The sequence below is a fragment of the Agelaius phoeniceus genome, chromosome 2 (genome assembly GCF_051311805.1).
Source record: "Agelaius phoeniceus isolate bAgePho1 chromosome 2, bAgePho1.hap1, whole genome shotgun sequence".
Classification (NCBI taxonomy): domain Eukaryota; kingdom Metazoa; phylum Chordata; class Aves; order Passeriformes; family Icteridae; genus Agelaius; species Agelaius phoeniceus.
The window spans coordinates 26,477,022-26,499,531 of record NC_135266.1 but is presented as its reverse complement, the minus strand read 5'-3'; the positions used below and the strand labels follow the sequence as shown (position 1 = coordinate 26,499,531).

At 38.5% G+C, this 22,510-nt stretch overlaps 1 protein-coding gene across 10 annotated transcripts in view; it reads right to left on the bottom strand.

Annotated features, from left to right (window-relative positions):
- Positions 1-3,832: 3,832 nt before the first annotated feature.
- MCF2L (MCF.2 cell line derived transforming sequence like) overlaps positions 3,833-22,510 on the bottom strand; it is a 156,319-nt gene continuing 137,641 nt past the window's right edge. For 5 of the 10 annotated variants that reach the window (XM_077173335.1, XM_077173338.1, XM_077173341.1 and 2 more), the window contains 17 exons: positions 19,412-19,527; positions 18,317-18,386; positions 17,066-17,158; positions 16,824-16,916; positions 15,309-15,434; positions 14,473-14,694; positions 13,863-13,955; positions 13,332-13,410; positions 13,117-13,189; positions 12,183-12,298; positions 11,460-11,546; positions 10,566-10,625; positions 10,143-10,217; positions 7,155-7,282; positions 6,444-6,556; positions 6,212-6,315; positions 3,833-6,086 (listed from right to left, as the gene is read on the bottom strand). In XM_077173335.1, the coding sequence (XP_077029450.1) occupies positions 5,992-6,086; positions 6,212-6,315; positions 6,444-6,556; positions 7,155-7,282; positions 10,143-10,217; positions 10,566-10,625; positions 11,460-11,546; positions 12,183-12,298; positions 13,117-13,189; positions 13,332-13,410; positions 13,863-13,955; positions 14,473-14,694; positions 15,309-15,434; positions 16,824-16,916; positions 17,066-17,158; positions 18,317-18,386; positions 19,412-19,527 (1,743 nt within the window). In that variant the 3' untranslated portion in view covers positions 3,833-5,991. The remainder of the gene's footprint in view (positions 6,087-6,211; positions 6,316-6,443; positions 6,557-7,154; positions 7,283-10,142; positions 10,218-10,565; positions 10,626-11,459; positions 11,547-12,182; positions 12,299-13,116; positions 13,190-13,331; positions 13,411-13,862; positions 13,956-14,472; positions 14,695-15,308; positions 15,435-16,823; positions 16,917-17,065; positions 17,159-18,316; positions 18,387-19,411; positions 19,528-22,510) is intronic. The other 5 variants (XM_077173342.1, XM_077173343.1, XM_077173336.1 and 2 more) reach the window with 4 other exon arrangements.

Genomic DNA, 22,510 nt, shown 5'->3' with positions numbered 1-22,510 from the left:
GATTTCAGCTGGGGCCCTGAGCAACAAGCCTCTGGACCAGTCAAGCAAGAGATATTCATGCTGTAGCCCTTGAGCCAGTCTGAACAGGCAAGATGTAAAGAATGTGCTGCACACCACAGACAGGGGGAGACAGTCCTACCTGGAGCCTCTGGCAGAAAGTACCAGGGGAGACTCAAGACTGATCCTTATGGAGTCACACTGACTCCAGAGGATGGAAAGCCCACTATACTGTAACTGATGAAGAGCTACTGGCAGCTTATGAAGGTGCTGACGTGGCTTTGGAAGTGATTGGTACAGAAGCACAGCTCCTCCTGGCACCCTGGCTACTTGTGCTGCATTGGATGTTCAAAGGAAGGGTCCCCTCTTCACATCATGCAATGGTGGTGGCACAGTGATGATGGGATCAGAACTGGTTTCAACATGCAACAATCCAACATCACGTGCCATCTTTTCTGTCCTGAAAAATTATTATGAAAGATGAGGACTGGGGTCATGGATTGAATGAATTCAGTGGACTTTCATAAGCATGGCCTATAGACTTAGAGAATGGTATCTGTGTGAATATCCAGCAAAAGATGGGAAAGGTGATCGGGTATTTGGAAGTGTGCAACCTGGCATGACACAAGTGGTATGGAATAAAGGTTGGATACTGTTCTGGTTTCAGCTGGGACAGAGATAATTTTCTTCTTCAGTGCCATGCTGGGATTTTGGATTCAGTGTGATAATAATGATAACACATTGATATTTTGGCTGTTGCTCAGTAGTGCTTACCCTAAGTGAGGGACTTGAGTTTCATGCTGTGCCAGTGAGGAGCTGCAGCAGAAGCCATGAAGGGAGTATGGCCAGGAGTGATGACCCAAACTGGCCAAAGGATATTCCTTTCTTAGAAGTCATGCCTAGTATATAAACTGGAAGGGGGGTGATTGCTGCTCAGGTCTGGGCTGGGCACTGGTCATCAGCAATTGCATGGTATGAGCAATTGCATGGTATGAGCAATTGCATAGTCATTACTTGTCCTTTTTTGGTTTGGTTTGATTTTTTTTTTCTTTCTCTCTCCTACTAGTAGTAATATCATCAGTTTATTATCAATACTATTATTACATTTTACTTTGTTCCAGTTATTAAAGTGTTCTTAACTCACAGGTTTTACTTTTCTGTTCCTGGTTCTCCTCCTCAGCCCACTGGGTGGGAGGGAGTGAGCAGCTGCATGGTCATGTCCTCTTTGGGGTTGAACCGTGTCACCAGCCAGAGGAGCAAACAGTTTGTTTTTCTTCCCTAGAAGATCCCTGTGTGTTACTTTGTTTTCCTTCTTGTGCAGTCGTGCTCTAGTTAATGAGATTTCCTCCGTAGCTCTGCTGTAGAAATCTCCTTGCCAGTGCTGCCATCAGCTTTGGCTTATGTTTTCTGAGCAATTCCAACAAAAATGAACTACTGTTCAATTAAAAATTAATATATATTAATGCAAACATGTACCTCTGCTGCTCATGGGTGCTACTAGAATCAGTCTGGGAACAGCTCTTTTAAAAATATGATTTAGGATGTTTTTTTGATGTGCCGATGTTTTTTATTTAAAAAAGTAAAAAATTAGAAAATTAAACATGAAAAATGTTTGTAATACAAAATAAAATCTAAAGCAGAAACATGAGCCTGAACACATGATGATGCTCAGAACATGTCCTTCTTTATATTTGCTTTGTTTTCTGCTGACATTTTTAAAATAAGTACTCTTACAATTTTGTTGGTTTTAGTTTCATGTTTTGGGTTGAAGAGAAGATAATTATGGAAGCTATTGGGAACTGGGAAGTTTGATCTGATCAAACAAGTCATTGGTCATTTCAACATGAGTTTTCTCACCAGGAAACAATTTTAAAAAACAAATCAATATTAATTCCATTTTGAAGAGGCTATCAGAGATCATTTGAGTAAGCTGCCAAAACTGTATCTAGGTAAGAAAGCTTTAGGGTTAATCTGCTTTTTGAATTTACAATAGCAACTTGCCACCAGTCATTTATCAGACTGACTAAAAGCAAAGACTTTGAGCAAGTTAATAATTTCTGTTAAACTAATCTATAAATATATCAGTATTATGCTGCTAAAATTTAAAGTAAATTATTTGAGATTTAGACCTCAAAATAGAACTACGTTCTTGGAGAAAACTACCTGCCTGTCTAACAGAGTTCTGTACCCCAACTTTTCTCACAAAGACGAAAGAGAAGATGGGAAGACTTTTTTTGTGACAAGCTCTGAATACGAGCTTAACATTGTCTTTTTTAAATTTTGATGTAGGTTATTTTTTTCTGTTCTTTCACTGTTTGAGATGGATATCTGAAAATAGAGAGAGAATAAAGGAAGAAAAATATAATAAAGGCAGTATGCTCCAAAGTTTGTCTGTTTAATGCCACATATCTCAGTTGGTAATGAGAGATACTAATTCTGCTGAAAATCTTTTCTTGACTGAGGCCATGACAGCTACAACAGCACCACTAGCAAATCCATAATCCAATACTTTTAAATGTAGCTGGGGACCTCGCTGTCCTGCCACTGGATTGGGAATAAATAAAAATTCACCTCCTTTCAAATGAATGCCCAGAGAAGGCACTTCAGTAGTTAAATGTCTTATTTTGGTAATACAATCTCTAAACACAAGTTTACACAAAGTCTTAGTGAACAACAGAATTTATCTCTTCTATTCCTGCATCCTTAATGAGGGATTTGATTACTTTTACCTGAATACCCCTGAATTTGGGTAGCTTCATCATACCAGGCAGATCTGGTTCTTGCCACCCACATCTAGGGAGGCTGCTAATTCTGGGGACTTGTGTGGAAATAGAGGAGTTCATAGTAACATCTAACACATCACTGAGAGGGGGAATGGGAGTTCCTGTCATTTTGAGTTAGGTGATGTAAATGAGTTATGGTACAACTTCCTTGGTTTTGCTCAATGGCAACATCTGTGCAGGGTGGAGGAAATGTTTTGTATTCCAGCTAGCAAACTGCTTCTGTATCTATGAAACAGTTTGTGCCCCAACTTTGAGAGAGTGATCTAAGAAACCAATCATTATTAGGTTTTTATATGGAAAACCCTTTCGTTTTACTCTATACTAAGGTACATTTGGGCTGGAATTCTTTCATTCTTTTCTCAAAAAGGCTGGACCTCCTCTTGCTCAGAAAAGTAGGACTACCTATTACAGAGGGAGCTGTTATGATCACAAGATCAAGACTAAACAAAAAGCAATCAAGTCTCAGTAAAACACCATGACTGGATTGTGTAATGCACATGGCCAACAGCTCAGCCCAAATCACTCCAGTCAGTATGAAATTCACCTGGCATGGCATGGTGGTGCTTAAAGTCATCAATCACTGCATGTACAAGCATGTTCCTCTTCAGATGCATCAAGGGTGAACGTGGTGTCTTGTTTCTCACCCAGCCATGTCCAGATGCAGACCTCTAACTTGCTCTGCTAGTACCAGAGGATCCATGGATACATGGCTTTCCTTGGGAAAACTCAACAATGATGTGCCTTCTTTCAGAAAAGGGTGTGTGGGAAAAAGGGAATCAATCCAATTATCTGGCACTGACTTTCATTTTTTATCCTCAGCCTGAAGACAAGGTTTTAACTCCCTAGTGCCAGGCACATGATTCTAAGTGAGACATGACCACTAAGGTGAAATGGTGTTTTTCTGAGATGGTGCCAGCATAAGCAGGCTGAGGATTTGAATACACAGACCTGGTTTTCTGTTCCAAATCCTAGAACCTCTCTCTGTTTTAATATGATACCCATAAAAACCTTTCAAGACTGTGAGACAAAATAAACCCCAGAGCATGTCTATATAAAGGCATTCAGCAAGAAGCGCTGAAATTTATTCAAATTAATTACAGTAGAGACCTCTGACTTTGAACTTCTAATTCACAACAGCAGTAAAAAAGGAAATGGTGAAATGGGTTGTATTAAAGTGCAGTGATGTGGAAAAACCATTGAAATAACACAAATGAGGCTGCAGTGAGAAATGAAACAACAGTCTCATCCAAGCAATGACAGCAATATATAAGTAAATTATGTTACAGATAATTTACAAAATAACTTACATAGATGAAGAAAAGCTGAATCTCATGTTGCTACTCCTTTGTTAAATATCAGACTAAATATTCCTGGTCAGCACAGTATTATATGGAATAATTAAAAAAAAAGACCAGAGGATTTCCATATTGAAAAAGATGCCTGAAGTAAAACCCTGATCAGCATTTATATTGCAGTACTGCAAGAAAACTAAGTATTTATGAATTGTAAAGTGACACATTCAGCAGCATGAAGACTATAAATACATCTTTTACATTGATACATCATATCTACACACATATACATATCTACACAGGCAGATATATACACACAAGCACATACATGCACATGTATCTGTGCATACATTTATGTGTGTGTGTATATACATGCTTCAATTTGTGCTGACCGTGGCCAGCTGCATTTTGATTGCCTCTGGGGTAGGGTTGCTTCTGCATCATTCCAAGGAGTGTTTGTCATTTAATCTGAAGCCTCTAAAACATAAAATTCTGGCATAAAGAGAGAATTCAGGGCTCAGCCATCAGTGAGTCTGATGATTAACAACAGTTCCCATTGACATAATCTGCTGTGCTTAGTGCTTCTGAAAAGTTATGCTCTTCATGTCCCCATTATTTGAAAATAATTTGGTGCATGAATCAGTTAAAAACCTGTTTTCATAGAAGCAAAAATATTTGAGAGATGGACAGGAATGAATACAGTATTGTATATATGCACTTAGTTTTGTACTGTTTGTAAGGATGGTGTGCAAAGAATGTCTGACTATGTGAAAATTTACAACATTGGCTTGCATCATACCCTGAAAAATGGTAAATTTAGCATCACCCTTCCTTTAAAAAACTTTAAAATATTCATCTGTGATATAAATCTGACTCTTTATTTTTTTTTCTCCTGTGCTCCACTTCTATAGAAAAATTATGTAATTGGGTTTTTTTTATCTTTCAATTAATCTGGAACAAACACTGTGGACTAAAACTATGTTGGATTTCTAGCCCTCATAGGTTTGTTTGAAGGAAGGCTCTTGGCCCATAGTGCGGTTACAATAGTTTCCTCTGCCTGTAACTGCATGTTGTGAGAGCTGAAAGTAACCATGCAATTACTGTTTATTAAAAAATCATTTAGTGAATAAGAACATTAGTGTTTCATTGTGCACCTGCATAAGGAAAAATATACTACTGAATTGCCAAGGCTATGTAAACAGTGATCTCGGTAAAGAATTTGGTTGTGAGGCCAAACAAAAAAAAAGGGCTATTCTATTGCACATGTCACTAAAACGTTGGAAGGGAAAAAGTAATAGTTTCTCTTGATGTTGCTGTGGCCAGTGAATTGGTCATGTCTGCATCCCAGCCTCTAGGGAGCAGAAGAATATCCTGAAAATCCAAGAGGAAAGGGAGGACCAAACCTCCCTCCTGGTTGCCATGGGAGTCCCATTTGCTGCATTGACCGAGGTATGTCCTTGGAGAAAGGGTTTCTTGGGGAGAAGAAATTGTAAACTTGGATTTATTTTCCTCATACCTATCCTGTACAGTGATTGCTATGTTATTTGTTTACAATGAGCATTTAGCATTGAACACATTTTGTTTGCTCACATTCAGATTCTGGCTGTTACATAAAGATACAGTTCTGCAGAAACCTGATCGTGTGTCAAGGAGAAAACACGCTTGATGCTAACAGCTCTTCAGAGCAGAAAACCTCTACAAAATCCTATTTCAAATCATTTAACTTTTATTTACAACTTCACATTCCATGCACTTTTCATTGGGATCCTCTGGGAGAACCTGTAAAAGCCACCACTAAAAATAGTCAGAGCTGGCAGCACAGTACTGGTGGTTCTCCAATGAAGTCCAATGTCCAGAACTCTGCAGTAAATTACAATCTCCAGATTTACCTTCCAGGGAGGTGGGATAATCATGTCATATTAGCCTTTAATGTCAGAGAAGCTGGTGCTACTGACATTGCAGCTATCACTGCAACTTGATGATGTGCTCAAATTGCTGGAGGCAGTGCCTGATTCTGGGAAAAGAAAGGTAGAGAAAAAACACACAAGAAAATATTATATAGTGGTTGTTTTTCATTACTTTCTTTGATAATAGGAATCTTCAAAGAGACAATCATCTCAGTTAAAATATATAGCCTACCAGAGCTGCTTAAAGATTGAGCTGATTTTGAGTTGCCTATGAGCATCAGCAGATTGCTTGCTGGAATCCAACCTTCTCTACCACTGCTCAGGTTCTTTACAAACCTAAAAAGAAAATATAAAAAATTAGAAGTCAGACTTGTTCATTTGATGCCTTTGGAAGTTTTGCCCTAAACATCTGCCTTCTAAACACAGTTCTGCGTATAAAAATTTCCAAACACAGATCTGCGTACCAAAGTCCATCCTCCCCTTCACGAATCAGTTGAACTAGATCTCCACTTTTCACTGTAAATTCTTCAGAAACTCCTTTGTCATAATCAGTCACAACTGTATATTTACCAGGAGTCTAAATGCACACAAGAGGAAAGAAAACAAATTATTTCTGTTGAGTACTTTAAGGTATGTTGCAGCTTTTGTTATGTAATTATAATACTTTTCCCTTCTTCCCCATGTACCTACATGCTGAAGATGGTGAAAATATACATACTGGGGAATTAAAATTCTACTGATTGATTACATGCAAATTCAATACATTAATTTTCATATCCTGGAAAACATTCAGTGAAATGTTCCCACTACAACAATTAATTCATATGGCTACAGAAAATAAAACCAAAAGAAGCAGAAAACCTGGCAAATGCACGCCATGGCATCTGTATTGACATGGTCACTGAAGCTGTTGTCACCTGATTGCTGCATCATGGCACAGGCAGCCACGACTCGCTGGGCTGCAGGTGTGCAAAGGCACAGAGGGACCTCCAAGGTACAAACACCAGGCTGATTTGAGAGAAGGAGTTCTCTCCACTGCCCTGGGAACACTGCCCAGCTGAGCATTTCAAGGCAGACACTGTCCCTCCTGCAGCTTCCAAAGCACTCCTGTATCCCCCCTCGCACACTGTGCTGGCAGCCCTTGCTCAGCTCCATAGGAAAGCATTCCTGGTTACCAGCTTGATCTCGCCTGCCCCTCCCGCTCCTTCTTCCTCCGCATCCGATGAATTCAGCGCTTCTTCGGCACTAGACCAGCCGTCATTTTCTTCGGATGCATCAAGAGAATGGGATGGTTTGGCCCAGCCTTGGGGAAGGAACAGCCAACAGTTAACTGAGCCACTGACTGGGAGAAATGTTCTCCCCACTGAAAAGCTCAACATGAACAGGAGAAAAACTGACACAGGGAGGTTATTACAGTCACTGGGTGAAATTCACTGCTGGCAAAAGCTGGCCTGCTTCCATCCAAGTAAGGAGAGTTGTGGAAATGCATTGGCAGTGAATTTAGCCCTTTGGATTTATGTAAAGGGAAATTAATGGAGAGAATGCAAATTTCCAACTGAAAAGCAAATAAATAAAAATATTTGTATAATAAATATATGTTATACAAAGATAAATGAGGGATAGATAATCTTTTTTTCTTGGGAGGAAGCAGAAGACACCAATATACACTTGTTGGGAAAAGGTTGAACAAACAGGGTTGTCACCCAAAGCAACCTAACCAGCTTACTGGAATAAGGGATAGATAAGCATTGTCTCCTTCACACTGTCAAAAAATTCCACACAAGTTACAAGCACTCTGTACTTCACCTGACAAGGCAGCCCAATATTTAAGTGTTCAGGCTGACACAAAAAAAAGTGCTCTGAACTATCTTGGTGTTAAGTCACTGAACCAAACACCCAACAACAATCTCCTGCCTGTCATTTACTGCTTTTTCTCTCTCAGGGTGAAGCATTTAATTTATTCATAAAGCTGAATCATATCCAGATTGAACAAAATCCTCTTCTAAATTAGGTACATTAGGTTTTATTAGTGGGATGTTTTACACCGAGTTCAGCAGCTGCTAATAAATGTGTTGAGCTTATAATGAAAAAAAGTCAGAATAAAAGAGACAAGTATTTGTAAGCAAGATTTTGTTCCAAGCCAAATAGTAACAACAGTGAAATTCAATGAAAAGAATGAAAGGAAGAACAAACCTTCCATTTTATGTAACTATTAGTTGAATTGAGAAAGCACCAGCATTTTTGCTTTGCACTGCTCTTGAGACATTTGCACACAACTGGTCATGCCAGTGCATTAGGAAAAACCTGAGCAGCATCAGAATAAAGCCAAAGAAGTCATAGAAAGGAATCACACCCAGAGCACACCAAACAGAGTGGGACTTTTACCTTTCCTATGCTGCTGAGTGACCTGCACAAGATTGGAAGTACTGACCCATTTGGCCCTGTTGAGGGTTAAGAATGAACTTCTTTCTGTGAAGAAACTGAGTAATAAATTTCTGCTGTATTCCATGAAAATTTCCTTGGAATCTTACATCTTGTAGTTGGCTTGTTGGACAAAGCTGAAACCATTTCTGTTATTTCTAAGTTAGGAACAATGTAACAAAAAAAAACTTGTTTTCTCCTAATTGTTCCAAGCTCTCATTAGAAACAGTACCAATGGGTTGCACAGAAGAAAAAGAAAGTAAAATCACTCTAAGTGCCTGTAACCTCATACTCACTGGGTAACAGCTTGGGTACATTTTGGGTAACAGCTCTTTTTCCTCAGCATCTTTCTTTTTTTATATTGTGCTGATGTGCTCAGAGCAGACTGGCCTGATCTTGCCATACCAAGGATACTCCTCCTGATACAAGCTGGCACTCTACAATTAACAAGTCTCTATAAAAGCCCATCTCCTGCTGGGAAGGGAGGTGGTCAATAATGGTAGAATTCACATTAGCAAACTATGGGACTGAAATGATGCATGTACATTTCATCTGTGTGTGTGTGTTCTCCAGGGTGGGACTACATCAGAGCTCCCTATAAAGGCAGGGAAGGTAGGAAAAGGGTAGACACTCCTGAGAAATGACAAGGTTATTCAGAAATTATTTTAGATATAATGATGCCAGGGAAACCAAGAATTCATTAACTGCTTCTCTTCAGAAATAATCTAACAGGTTTCTTCAAAGAGCTATGATCAGCCTACAACATGTAATTCTGACACTAATTCATATTCCTTGAGCTCAGCATAAATCAGAGCGATACAGCAGTGAAAGGAAATGAATGGGGGCCATGAGCTCTGCTGTGGCCATCACCTGGCACAGTTTCATCCCAAAATGCCTGGGTCAGCTCCCTGCTTATCCCTCTTTGAGAGGAAGGAGAAGAGATAAAGTGCCAGAGATAAAGAAAAGAGGTTGGAAAGTGCAAGACAGAAGGAGGAGTTAGTAGATGTTTTAAATTGATTTACTTAGCAGTTTTTCATAAAGTAAGATGCTTCTTACTCTAGATTGGACAGAACACCAAACCAGATAAACCTGTTCCAAGGACACAATAATTTTACTGTAAATCAGCAATGATCTAGGACTCTCTACCTTGGAAAATTCCAGCACCTGAGGAAAAGGCCATAGAGCACACTTTTCTTTCAGACATTTTTGGGCCCTCAGGATTTCCATAGTGCCTGGAGATCTCTGAGTTTTGCCTGCTGCCTGCAGAAGAATAACCTTGTAACTCTCATATGCACCCTTGTGGTGTTTCTGCACTTGTCTAGCCCAGCAATACACTGCCTGCTGCTCTGCAAGTGAATGGTGTTGCAGTTTCCCCAGCACAGCAGCTGAGCTTGCACCATTTCCACAGACAAGACAAGACACTTGGAAAACCATGGTGGCAGAGTAGCTGGAGAGCCCTATAATTCCATTAAACACAAGACTTCTGGCTCTCTCTTCAGCAACAGATCTCTTTCCCCCTGTCTTCTAAAAACTAGTTACCCACATGCTACTTTATTTAAACCAAGGTAAAACTTCAACCAGTTGTGCTATCAAAACCAGTATATATAGATCCACTTGGAAAAACATAGCTGATGTCAATACTCCTACGCACAGCAGCATCACACAGGTATTCTCAGCACTCTGATGTAACGTTACACGAGGGATATGTGGGTACTTGTGGAGTACAAGTGGCATCACTGTACCTCTTAAACCAAAAGGAGTTGGGTCACTCACTACTTCGTGCCGTTTGGCTTTTTTGTCAGGACTGGTAGGAGAAGCTGCAGGAGGATGAATAGGTAAAAAACACAGAAGAGAGATATTGAAGAACTGGAAAAAAGAGAATAGATGGATTGCATGCTAAATACCTTTGAGTTTACACTGGAAAATAAGTGGATTTCTGTAATAATTTTTAGCTGTCACTGGTGCATGGCAGCAGAAGGAATTAACTATTTACAAGTAGATATTTGAAGATAAATGGAGAAATTTATTTTACAGTAATAGATGGAAATATATGTAAACTTTCCTAAATTGACTAGGCATCAACTGAATACAATTAACTTCAATTTCAGACAAACATTACCAAATTAAGCAATCATTTTTGTGTAAATCTAGTGCTACAGCAATACCTGGTCCTGTAAGAAGGATCATTGGCAATGTCTGGCTTTTAGCAGAAGGAGATGGAGTTTCTGTCAAGGCAAGCATGGGACATTAGTGCTCACCTCAATAGCATTAGATAAACCACCCTAGAGTGTCTCCAGAAAGAACTCAAAGGTAATTGGGTTTTAAACAGGCATTCTGACAGGGAAAAAAATACCATGCTCAAGTGCCATCATCTTAATGCATTTCAGACTGTTCAAAGACAGCTCTTCAAAGGAAGTAGTGACTGTACCAGTGAGATTACTTGGCAGGAGGAAGCAAGAAAAGTCACAAACACCTTTTGCCTGTTTTAGGAAAAAAGAGGCAAAGACCATTTCTGGAAGAAGAGGAAATTCTTACTTATATTTCTATCCAGCAAAACAACATTGTCAGACATATTCTGCTGTAGTTATTTATGCTTTGAGAATTTTGTTAGCAAGGATGCCAATAAAAAATCCTCTATAAAACCTTCACAGAATCACCTTGATTCCTTTTTGCCAAGTACAAGTGCATTTGGGGCAGATCCACTGAAGCTAGGAGCAGGGCAGGTGTCTGGTCAGAAGACAATTTCCTTCCTCTAGTTTTTCTACAGAAATGGGGAACTATAAACCTCATCCTTGGCCTTGACAGTGAGTGTGGAAACCACACTCCTTCTCTTGCCTCTCCATAGCCCCAGTTTTCCATAGCTGCATCTCCCCCTCCCACTCTGGAGCTGGCTTCCCTTGAAATCTCCCTGTCAGAGGCACCGACTAAGGAACCTAGCTTGACCTTGGAAGAACAAGCTAGTGTGCACACTGAAAACCTATCACACTACACACACACACAGGGTGATGCTTCAATTACAGCCTTACACAGAAAACACTCTAGCCTTTTTTTTAAGTTACCTTTCTGACTTTTGAGGTTAGTAAAGCCCTGCAGCATAAAGCGCTTTTTTGACAGTACAGAGCATTCTGAGGTAGAGCTAGTGTTGTCTACAAAGGAAGAGAGAGACACAGAAAGAAAAGGGAGAAGGCCATGAAAAGATCAAGGCAAAAAGTCATTTGCAGCTATGCCAGGGAACCTGCTTGTTAGAATGAGAAGGGACAACTGAAAGTCCAGGTACAACGCAAGTGTCCAGTTGTTCTTCCTGTGCAAGGGCTTGCACTACCAGTGGTTCAATAAATAATTACCATGATGGGAAAAAAAATTAAAGAGAAAAAAAGAACAAAAAAATTCCCTCTTATGTCAAGTAATGCCAAGATTTTTTTTCAGAGAAAGAGAACCCTTGAGAAGCTGGGCAGCTTTAAGAGAAGACCTACTGCAGACTTTGGCCTCGGAACAAAGAGTTCCCACCTGCCTTTGGCCACCATCCATTCAAGATGGCTTTGGGCCTGTCCACACCACACACTGGAGTGCAGAAATCAATCCCAAGCTGAGGGCAGATGGGACCAGCAGCACTTTGTGGGTGGGCTGCCCTAGGGCTGAAAACAGCAAAGCCCTGCCAGTTCAGGAGTCCTGCTGGCTCCCCTGCACTACCATGGCTACTCTGCTGGTGGATCTGCCTGTGCATCTGCAGTGCAGGCATGCTCCTTGCAATTAAAGACCACAACATGTATGGGCAAACTCACCTTTGCCTTTCTCAGGATACTTTGGTGCTACTGTAGTGCCACAACCTTCTAGACTTGTGAGATCAGCTTTTTTCTCCTCCGTTTTTTTGGTATTTCTGATGTGGTTTCGTGAAGGACTGTTTATTACAAGAGAATGAAGACAATCAATCCAATCACAGGCTTTTACAAATCCAATGTATCTGGGAAATTCTCCCTGACCAAAAAGTAGATGCATCAGAAATGCAGGGCAGAGAGTTACCAATATATATTTGAGCACACACCATATGGACATGAGCACATGGGCTTGTGGATAGGTATATACCCACACATGTGAAAAACCAGACTGAGTAGCAGAGGATTAAAGGGAGGTGTCAGGCAAGGGCAGAACAATAGATGGGAACAGAAGAATATATAGGTTGGTATGGTGAAGGACAGAGAAAAGAAGAAAAGAGTTCATCCAGAAACTGGGATGTTGGAGAAATTACACATTACTTCAGTTAAAAAAAAAATTGTAGTAAAAGAACAAGAGACAGAGAAAAGATACTGCTGTGAAAAGGACAAAAAAGAAGGCAACATGACATTGGAAAAGGAAGAAAAAGTAAAGAAAAAGAACAGTGAAGGAAGAAAAAAGCTGTTGCATCAAACTCTCTTATCTGGACCATAATGTATATAATCAGCTACTCAACAAGCAGACACATAATACCACCGGGATTTTGGCTGGTGCAGAAAATGACATTTTTGTGGCATTCTCTATCAATTGGCAAAACACATGCCACTGCTGCTCAGTTTAACAGTTCTGGAGATGTATAAACTCCAGGCTTTACAGCTTTATAGTAGGAAGAGAACTAAACCAAAACCTTAAAACACAAAGACCAGTATAAAGGGGTAGGAGCAATGAAGAGCTGAAAATCATATGTATTAGTATATTCACAATATGATGTGACAACACACTTACCTTGCACAAGATGATGCTGGTAGTGGTAGAGGTAAGCTCTGTGTTTGTTCTAGTGTCCTGTGCTGACTAGCTTCTGAAATGGAAGAAAGAAAAAGAACTATTCAAATCAATTTGTGTCCTACAACAGGAAGATCTACAGGCAGATCTGAAGATCAAAGAAAAAATAGATTTTAAAAAATTGACAAATAAAGAAGAGAATCTCCAAAGTGTTTTACCTCTGCATGCCTGCAGTTGACTTGTTAGCACTTTTCTTATTTCATTTACCCAAGTAGCTTTAACTTCAGGGGTTGGAGCCTACCCAAAAATAAATACAATCAGCCATCAAGCACAGAATAGTTATTACACAAATAGTTACATGCCAAAGCATAGCCTCAGAGAAATTATTCAAGAGGGACAGACAAAGCTCCCTCTCCAGTGCTTCTGTGACCAGAAACTGGAACAGGCTGAGGCAGAGGCTGTGCTGCAGTCAAACCCCATCTCCCAAGCCATCCACTACTCCAGTGACAGCCATAGTAATGGTGTATACAATTTCCTCTATGGACATTGCAAGAGGTGATTATTTTTTCCCCCACAAGTCTCTTTCCATTGAAATATGATTTAGGTTTTCTTTCTTTTCTCTACATTTCCTTCATCACACTCTATTAGTGATATAACAGGAAAAGAAATCTCCAGATCTTCTTAGGACTAGGTCCTGTTCCCTTTCTCTCAATTTTTTCATTTTTTGAATGTAGGGCCATGTCATTTACCTGTACAATGTAAACTTCTTCCCGTGCATTATACCAGATTTCAAATTTTTTTGCATCACCTTTGACATTTTCTGTTATTCCAACTGCAGCCATCTGGAAGCAAAGAGAACAGAAGCTGACCTACTGCATTGCAATTATGTTAAAAACAGAAGAGGGAAGCTACTGGTATTCTGTGGTACCTTATTTCTGAAAAGGAAAACCCCATCTGGCTTCTTGCACAAGGAAAAGAATAGTTAACAATTTGTGATCTGTGTATTGGAGACAAGAGATTTGGTGCTTTGTATCAGCCTGGCTACCTTGGAGGGAAGAAGGGTTTAGGTACATTAGATTGAGACTGACTTGTAAAATGTTGCTTTTAAAATCCAGACCAACAAACCCTTCACGATTTTCACATTACCTTTCCCTATGTTTTCTGTGTGATTAATGCAACTGCCATTCAGCTGGACAGACAGCAACACAAAACAACACAGACCTGCAGCACCAGTCAGGTTTGTCTGAAGGAGTGAAGTTCCCAGTACAATGCTGCAACACAGGTTTGCAGATACAACTAGAATATTACTGCAGGCTAAGCCCTCAGTACCCTGACCATCAGGACTGATCAGTGTCTTACATTTAAGGAGTGTTTGTAGCTATAAGAAGGTGCTTTCTCATATCCCTCTCCATTTTCTTCTCGCTTCTTACAGAACAGCACTGCTTTCTCATGGAGGAAGAGGTGTCGCTGCATTGGCTTGAAGCGTGCCAAATCCTTCACCTTTGTGTGACCCTTTTTATGATCAGTCCAGACATTGAAGGATCCCTGCATTAAAAGCTTGCCCAGCTCATTCAGGTTTCCCTGTAACAAAAAAAACCCAGTGATATTTCTAACTACAGAGATAACATCAGATTTCAATACAGGCTCTGAACAGGTCTTTAGAAGTCTGTTGTTCCCAATAATCTCTCATCTGAGTGTTTATGTTGGATTTGGAAATGCAATGAAATCAGTGTTGAATTTCTCCATATAATTTTCACTGGCCATCACTGCTCAGGCAGGATTTTACAGTCAAGAGTACCAGTAGCAGAGGCACAGAGAACTACACGTAGAGTGAGGGAAGCAAAATACATGCTTTGTTGTTTGGTTCTTCCCCCCTTCCCCTCTGCTCCAAATCTGCTTATGTATTGTTTTGGGTTTTGTTATTTTTTTTGGGAACTGAAAGTTTTGGGTGTAGTTTTACACAAAGATCAAAGAAAAAACCAACTTAGACAAAGGAAAATATTAGTCATAGCAGGAAAACTTCAAAAGAGTATAAAGAGATCCCTTTCCTATTATTTTCATTACACAATTAAGTTTAAAGGCATGTTTTGTAAAACACTCTTCTCATTATTAGTACACAGTATAGGGCATGCTGTACATATAGCTAAAAAAGAAATGAAAATAAAGTTAAAAGTAAGCAAAATACTGCTACTCACATCATAGCCTGTAATGGCTATCTGGTGCATAGAATCATTAACTGCTTTAAGAATGCCCAGGATAGATGTTAGTGCTTCCTGAAGATCTTCAGCACCTTCACAGTTCTTACTGTACTTCAGCATTTCCTGAGTGCAAGGGAATGACAACACATTTACCTAGCTTTTGAAAAAGTAGCAACTAGGAATGTCCAAATTTTAACGCTGAATTTTAGACACTGGGGGTTGGAATGAGAGGATCTTTAAGGTCCCTTCCAACCAAAACCATTCTATGATTCTGTGAATTTAAAGTTAGCAAAGTGAGCTTTATACCATATAATCTAGGTAGTTCAATAGTGGCTGGAACTCAATAGATCCTAAAGACTTCTCATTTCTCCTGCTCATTAGCCAAATATATTTTGTTCATCTAGAGGTTTTGTAAGCTGTATGTAAGAACTTTACATGACTAACTTTGCAAACATCATTTTCATCACAATTGCAAAAAAACCCAAAAAACCAAAACCAAGCCAACAATCCTCTAACAAAAAGATAGGGTCTTTTAATTTGTTACTTTTCAAAACAAATTTAAAAACATAGTCAAATTTCATTTACTCTTTTAATTATGGCAAGGCCTGTCGTGCTAGTAACAGATTTAAACTTACTGCACTGCGTATTGTCTACACATTTAAAAAGGAATCCCTTCTCTAAAGGGATTATTGGTGAAGGTGAAGCAGCATCTTCCAATTTGATACAGATAAACACAGCAGCAAGTTCATGTGGAATTCCTCTGACTTCACAGTATGAAAATAAGAATTTACTCATGGATTGTAGGAAGTTATTTTAAGTAAAAAACCTTTATAAGTCTCCTCTTTTTACACAAGACTAAAGTAATTAATTCTTTAAAGGCTGTTAACAGCTCAGTTTTAACTCCAGAGTAAATCTGGTTTGAGGTGAATTTTTAAGCTACTGTTAAATACAAGAATTGTAACATGTCTTTGTGAGAAATATTTCTTATTTCAAATATGGCAAAATGTTATACAATACTGTAAATAAATTTATGGTAGTATATTGCTGTTATTTTGCTCTCTCAGTATAGCATATTTAAGTGAATCACAACAGCATCCTTCATACAAACACCATACAGTGCTCACTCTCAAGTGCATTTCCTAGAGTACAGCAAGGCAAGTTCTTGCAATACAGGTGGGGTGACTATAATTGAAGTCCTTCAGATACTCTATCATCTTTGTTTCAAGGTTTTCTTGGACCTTCTGTTTTCTCCTCATCAACTTTCCACCTTCTTTTCAGCTGCAATCTAAGGGCAAAGGTAGTTACACAAGATGTCTCTGTGCAATGTTTGCTTATTAGAAGTTATTGACTGAAAGAAAAAAGAACTGAGCTGAAAACTGATGAACAGAGATTTGTGTGTTTCCATTTCTGCTCATTAACTCTTAGGTTTCCCTCCAGCAGGATGAGAGAAGCAGCATTCAAAAAAAAAAAATGCACAAAATGTGCTTAGCATTATAGTTTAGTAATACTTACCTTCAGCAATAATTGGTATTTGGTTATTCTTTGAACAGGTTTCAGCAAGTATGAGTCCAAACTGAGCTTGTGGTCGAGTTTCCTTTGACATTCCTGTAATCAGTGTTGGATTTCATCAGGACACTAATCAGTATTTGTGCTATTTGCTCTTGAGAAGGTTCAGTAAAAATAAACTAAACAAAAAACCCCAGACCCCAACAAAACCAAAGCCACCATTATTTTAGGGATTCAAGCAAGCATACCTGGAAAAATACAGAGTCTGAAAACTGCCTCCACAAACTTTCAGATCGAGGTTTATTTTGACAGTATTTCTCATAAATCTGGAAGTCTTCCATCTGGAATCGGGGAGACAAGCAAAAAGTTCATGAATTCTTGTGACTTTAATAGACAAAGTTCATAACAATTTTTTTCATTTTCAATAATGCTGTGAAAGAATCCACCACCACCAAAAACTGAATCATTGTTTTTTGCTTAGGATGCCTCAAGGAATTGCAAAATCACTGATTTTGTAATGGCTACTAATTTACAAAATAAAACACTCCTGTTAATTTTTGCTTCAGTTGAATGTTAAACACATTATGAAGAAGCATATGTTATATTTACAAATATATTTCTACTACAATATGAAAAATATCTCTGCGTGTGCCCAGCCATGAGACCCACTGTGTAGATTTTTTAAAAGACTTTGTCCTTTTCCTTTACTTTCTTTTCACAAATGTGTTTTTCACTAGGAGTCACACTAAGGTAAATCAAGCACCTTGCTCCCCCTTATTACTTCAAAAATTAAATAGCATGACTTCAGCACTTGCTGAAAGCAAAAGGAAATAAAGACTGTTGAAAATGTTGTAGTAACCACAGATGTAAAGGAAAGACAAGGCAGGAAATCATCAGGCACAGAAGCACCTCCATCCCTCAGTTTCAGGAAACACCATCTCCATGGATGTAGGCAGTAAACAGAAGGGAGAGGGATGGCTCCTCCCAGGAGCTTTAGAGCATCAATAGGCTGATTTCCATACACACATTCTTATTTAGTCTTTAGAACACTACAGGTGAAACTCATTGTTTAGTACATCCCCAATTAAAAAAAAGTTTATTTTTGTCATAGACTTCTATTTTTGGAACAAAATGTCTTGGACTTAATCTGTTGAGGTGTACTCTTTAAAGAAAAAGGAAAAGAACAAAACAACAATCCACTAAAGAAATCTAACCAAGTAAACCAAACATTTATAGTGATGTGAAACAATGCAGTGCATGGCTCCTCATCATGCTTTCCTGACTGACACTTTAAAAAAGCAGTTTTGTTTTAACAAAATGGTAGTTTTTCCTAACAAAATCAATTCTGCTGCACAGGGGAAAATATCTGTAACTCTCAAATAACATCCACATTCTCAACCTATTACATGCTCAGGACAAACAAAGGGGATGTGGTGGTAACTGCTACATGAGCCCTGAAGAGGTTTGTGAATGCAGTGCCAGCAAAAGGCCCCACATACCTGGTCCAGAAAGCACCTTCCTACGAGTTCTGGGTATTCCACATAGGTTTCTAGTTCTCTCAAGAATATCCTATGAGAAAGAAAATTTTCTTAGAACACACATTAGGAAAGTTGTCATAATGTTCACAGTTTTGCAATTAGTTTTCTAAACTTTTGGAAACAGAGTTGTGATGCTACAAAGCCAAACATAATTCTTCTAGATCGTGTACTTTAAAGGGGATAGCAAATTAAAACAAATATTCTGACCAATTTCTTTCAGCTTACTGTTGCTGCAACTGAAATCAAATACAGGGTTGGAGAAGGAAGGGGGATTTAATTTCCCTTCCTTATGTATTCAGCAGCAGGATTTGTACAGTTTAAAGTGTTTGGGTTTTGCTTCCAAATACTACCAAACACCACATACCAAACAACCCAAAAACCACCTTCCCAAAACTAAAATAAACTCCAAACACACACACACACACACAAAATCAGTGACAAAAATTCATTCTAGTTTTGCCTGAATAAGAAACAACTACTTAATATGCTTAACTTCTCTTGAAAATCAATGTCCCTTTCCTATGAATTTAAATATTATCCTATGAAGAAATACCTCTCTAGCAGCAAGGATTCAGACTTCAGAGAGGTCACTCAATGTATATTTTAATATATACAAATAAATATGGTTTTATATATTAATTTTATATATTATTTAATACATCCATAGAAATATAAAATTAATCACTCTCAATCAGATGGAAGAGTTGAGAATGTGTGATTTAGAACCATAATTCACTTTCCATAGCAAAAGTAATAAAAAAAAGAAACTCAAATAAAACCTACTTTAATTATCTTGTAACCAGATCCAAATATCTTGCTTCAGAAAGATGACCACAATGCAAAATTCTACCTGTGTGTTGCATGTATGCAGTTTCACACAGCTTTGCTCATCTTCTATAGATATTTTGCTTTTCCTCTTCTAAGCAATACAATGTTGCCATGCCATATAGACAAGTAGAACTCTGTAAGGATCTTTTAGCAATCTAAGGCAAATTAAAATACAAAGTAAAGAATCTCATCCAAATGTTGTTCTTAGAACCAAATGCAAATCCTCACCTGTTGTGAAAGTGATAAATTTCTTCCATATTCCCAAACAAGATATCTTTCTTATTTTGCAGTTCTGGTGGAATGAGATGAGCCATTAAGGGGTTGTCCATCTCTGCAGCATAACCCTGCAACACAGGAGAGAGGCACAATTATTATCCCCCTTTGCTTGCAGTACTTCTCTCTCTAACAAGGCAGTTTGTCTTCAGGCTGACAGACAGACAAGAAAGAGCTCAGTATTAATAATGAAGAAGTATTAATCAGTATTAGTCATGAAAGAAGAATACAAATTCTGTTTTCCCATCACCCTACTCAGACATATACAGAGTCTTTAGGAAGACACTTGAGTAAATCCTGCAATTCTAGATAAGTGAGGATGAAACAAAGTTTGCAATCATTTTCACCAACTAAAGGCTCTACATTCTTACACTGCTTACAAATTACAGCTCATACTTTTTTTGCTAAGACTTTACACATCTGAATTTAGAGTCACAATTCCAGTACACACAGAAACCTTCATGCCTGTCTTAGCCATTGCTATGAAGGAATAAGCTGACTGTAGCTATTTCTGCAGGTAACAGACACCATTAAGCTAAAAATCTTCCATTTGTTTCAGTACCTAAAGGAGTAGCTTTAGATTCCCACATCCTCCACTTGTCATGTAAGCACACTGACAACATTCTCTTGTCTGTTTACCTGGCACAGAAAAGGACACAAGTGGCTTTAGTCCAGGACTGTTCTCCTTTGGCCCTGAGGTCACTAATCTGCCTTCTCTCAAAACACTGAAAAACCCTAAATAGAAAACCAGTCCCAACCAGTCAACCAGAAAAATGGCAGGAATTATCTAACACCTGCATTATAAGCAGATTCCTTAATATAAATAAATTTCTTAGCATACTGGCATTGAAGGAAGATGAGTCTATCTTCTTTAGATTTGGATTAGATTTCTATCTCTTGTGGTTTGTGGTTTTGTTCATTTTTTAAATTTTTTAAACACAAGGTGATCCTTGCATTAAGGCACATTGATTATAATAAGCCACACCAAACAAGCAAACCAAATAATTAAAAGAAAAGGTAAGTAAAAGTGCACCTACAATTAAGATTTTCAACATTCTCAACATGTGGTCCAAACTACAGTAAGTAGAAGAACTAGCTGGTAAAGCCAGCTAACCTGAAGAATTCAAGCCTTTGGATAAGACAGAATTATTTTTTTTAAAAGAACAATCAGCCCTTTTAAAGTCTGGGTATTTTTTCCTCAAACACCACACACACACAAAAAAAAAAAAAGACAACAACAACAACAACAAAAAAACCCACACAAACAAATAAAAAATCAACCCCCAAAAAACCCCCTCCCAGTGGTATAGGCAAAGTCAATGGATCGCATAAAGAGCTAAGCATTGGTTTCTTTCTCATATTTTTCCTGCCCCCAAGCAGGAAAATGCAGAGTCTGAAAAAAAGAGAGTGGAATAAATAAATTAAGGAAAATTTTACAGCCTTAAAAATTTTTTTAAATTTCGATAAAATGGAGTTAAATTTTTTTACTAGGAAAATAACTACTGCAGCCACCAAGAAGAGCTCTTTGGATGAAGAGCTCCACAAAGAGAATGATTTCCACTTTAAGTCAAGATGATATCAAACATAGCAGCACAGCCAGCACTGGCAAAAAGGAGTACTGAATTAGCAGAGGTGAAAGGAAGCCTGACAGAGTTCATTACTTTCAAATTTTGAAGGAACAAAAGCTTGAAATACATACATTGACAAGAAGTTTTAGTAATTTTTTTCACTTTAGGCTGATATACTTTTAAAATTTATTATAAAAAGCTTCATGTTTTAGTACCTATGCAGTAGTTGTGTTTTAAGAAAAGAGAGGGAGAGCTACTTAATGCAGCCACAGAGATTATTTAATCTTACTTAGATTATTTAATCTTACTTTAAAAATGTTTAAGGCATTGCTTAGTCTTTCATCTGAAAGCTGCTCTAAAACCATACAAGTAAGTGGAAAAAAGGGTAGAATTCAATACCTAAAAATAGACTAGACCAGTATTCTTCTCCCAGTAAAGATTATTCACAGACTGAAGTGGGGTGATCATGGTTATTAATGAAAGAAAATGTATTGATCATGGATAAGCTATAGCAGTTTCCAAATAATCAATCTTGGGAAACTACCTTGCTTTTTTCCTATTGGAATCCTTGGCAGACAGAAAATGCATGGCAAACAAACAGGACATAATAAGAGTAGACACTATCTCTACAAAGGAATACCAGGTTATTTTACATGAAAAATTGAAATATTAATAGAATAGGAGAAACAAAGGGAATGGGAGAACAGCCAGAACTATGGACTAATAACTAGAATTCTTCAAAAGCTGGAAGCCTGCCACTGAGCCATACCTCAGCAAGTATCTGACCCAGAATTACTGCTGGCACTCCCAACCACCCTGTTTCAAGCTAGGGGGATACCAAACTGCAAGGAGCACAGAGAGGTGTGCCTGGCACTGAATACTGAAGTGTCACTACAGTGGCACAAAACCAAGACACTTGGCCTAGGAAGACAGGAGTTGCACTGCACTCTGTGAAAAACAAGAGTAATACAATGGGAATATAAAGATGCTCCAGTAGCAGCAGTAAGGACCAAAAATCCCCAAACTATTCAAATCATGATTTTATGAATAGACCTGTACAGATGCATTGCATACAAAAGCAGAGGATAAAGTGATATTTAAGGCCCACTCCAAACTGACCTGGGTTTATTATCACATGTCAGATGTGACCATGCTGCTGTAATCAACACTTCCAGCACTTGGACTGAACACAGGATGTAAATGCTGGGGGAAGCTCAGCACAAACTGGCAAAACCAAGACCAGAGTCCAAAACCCTCATACACTACTCTTACTTGAAGGTATGTACTCAGAAGTTATTAGTCCTGGTCCATAACTTTTGACAGTCCCCATTTAGGAGTTTAACATTGATATGGACACCAAGGATATCCACTTGACTCAACTCTAGTTCATCCTGATCAAATTATTCAGCCATAGTTACCTGCAACTTCATCATTCCCTGAAATCAAACTGGATTACAGGAAAATGACACATCCATAGCTGAAGACT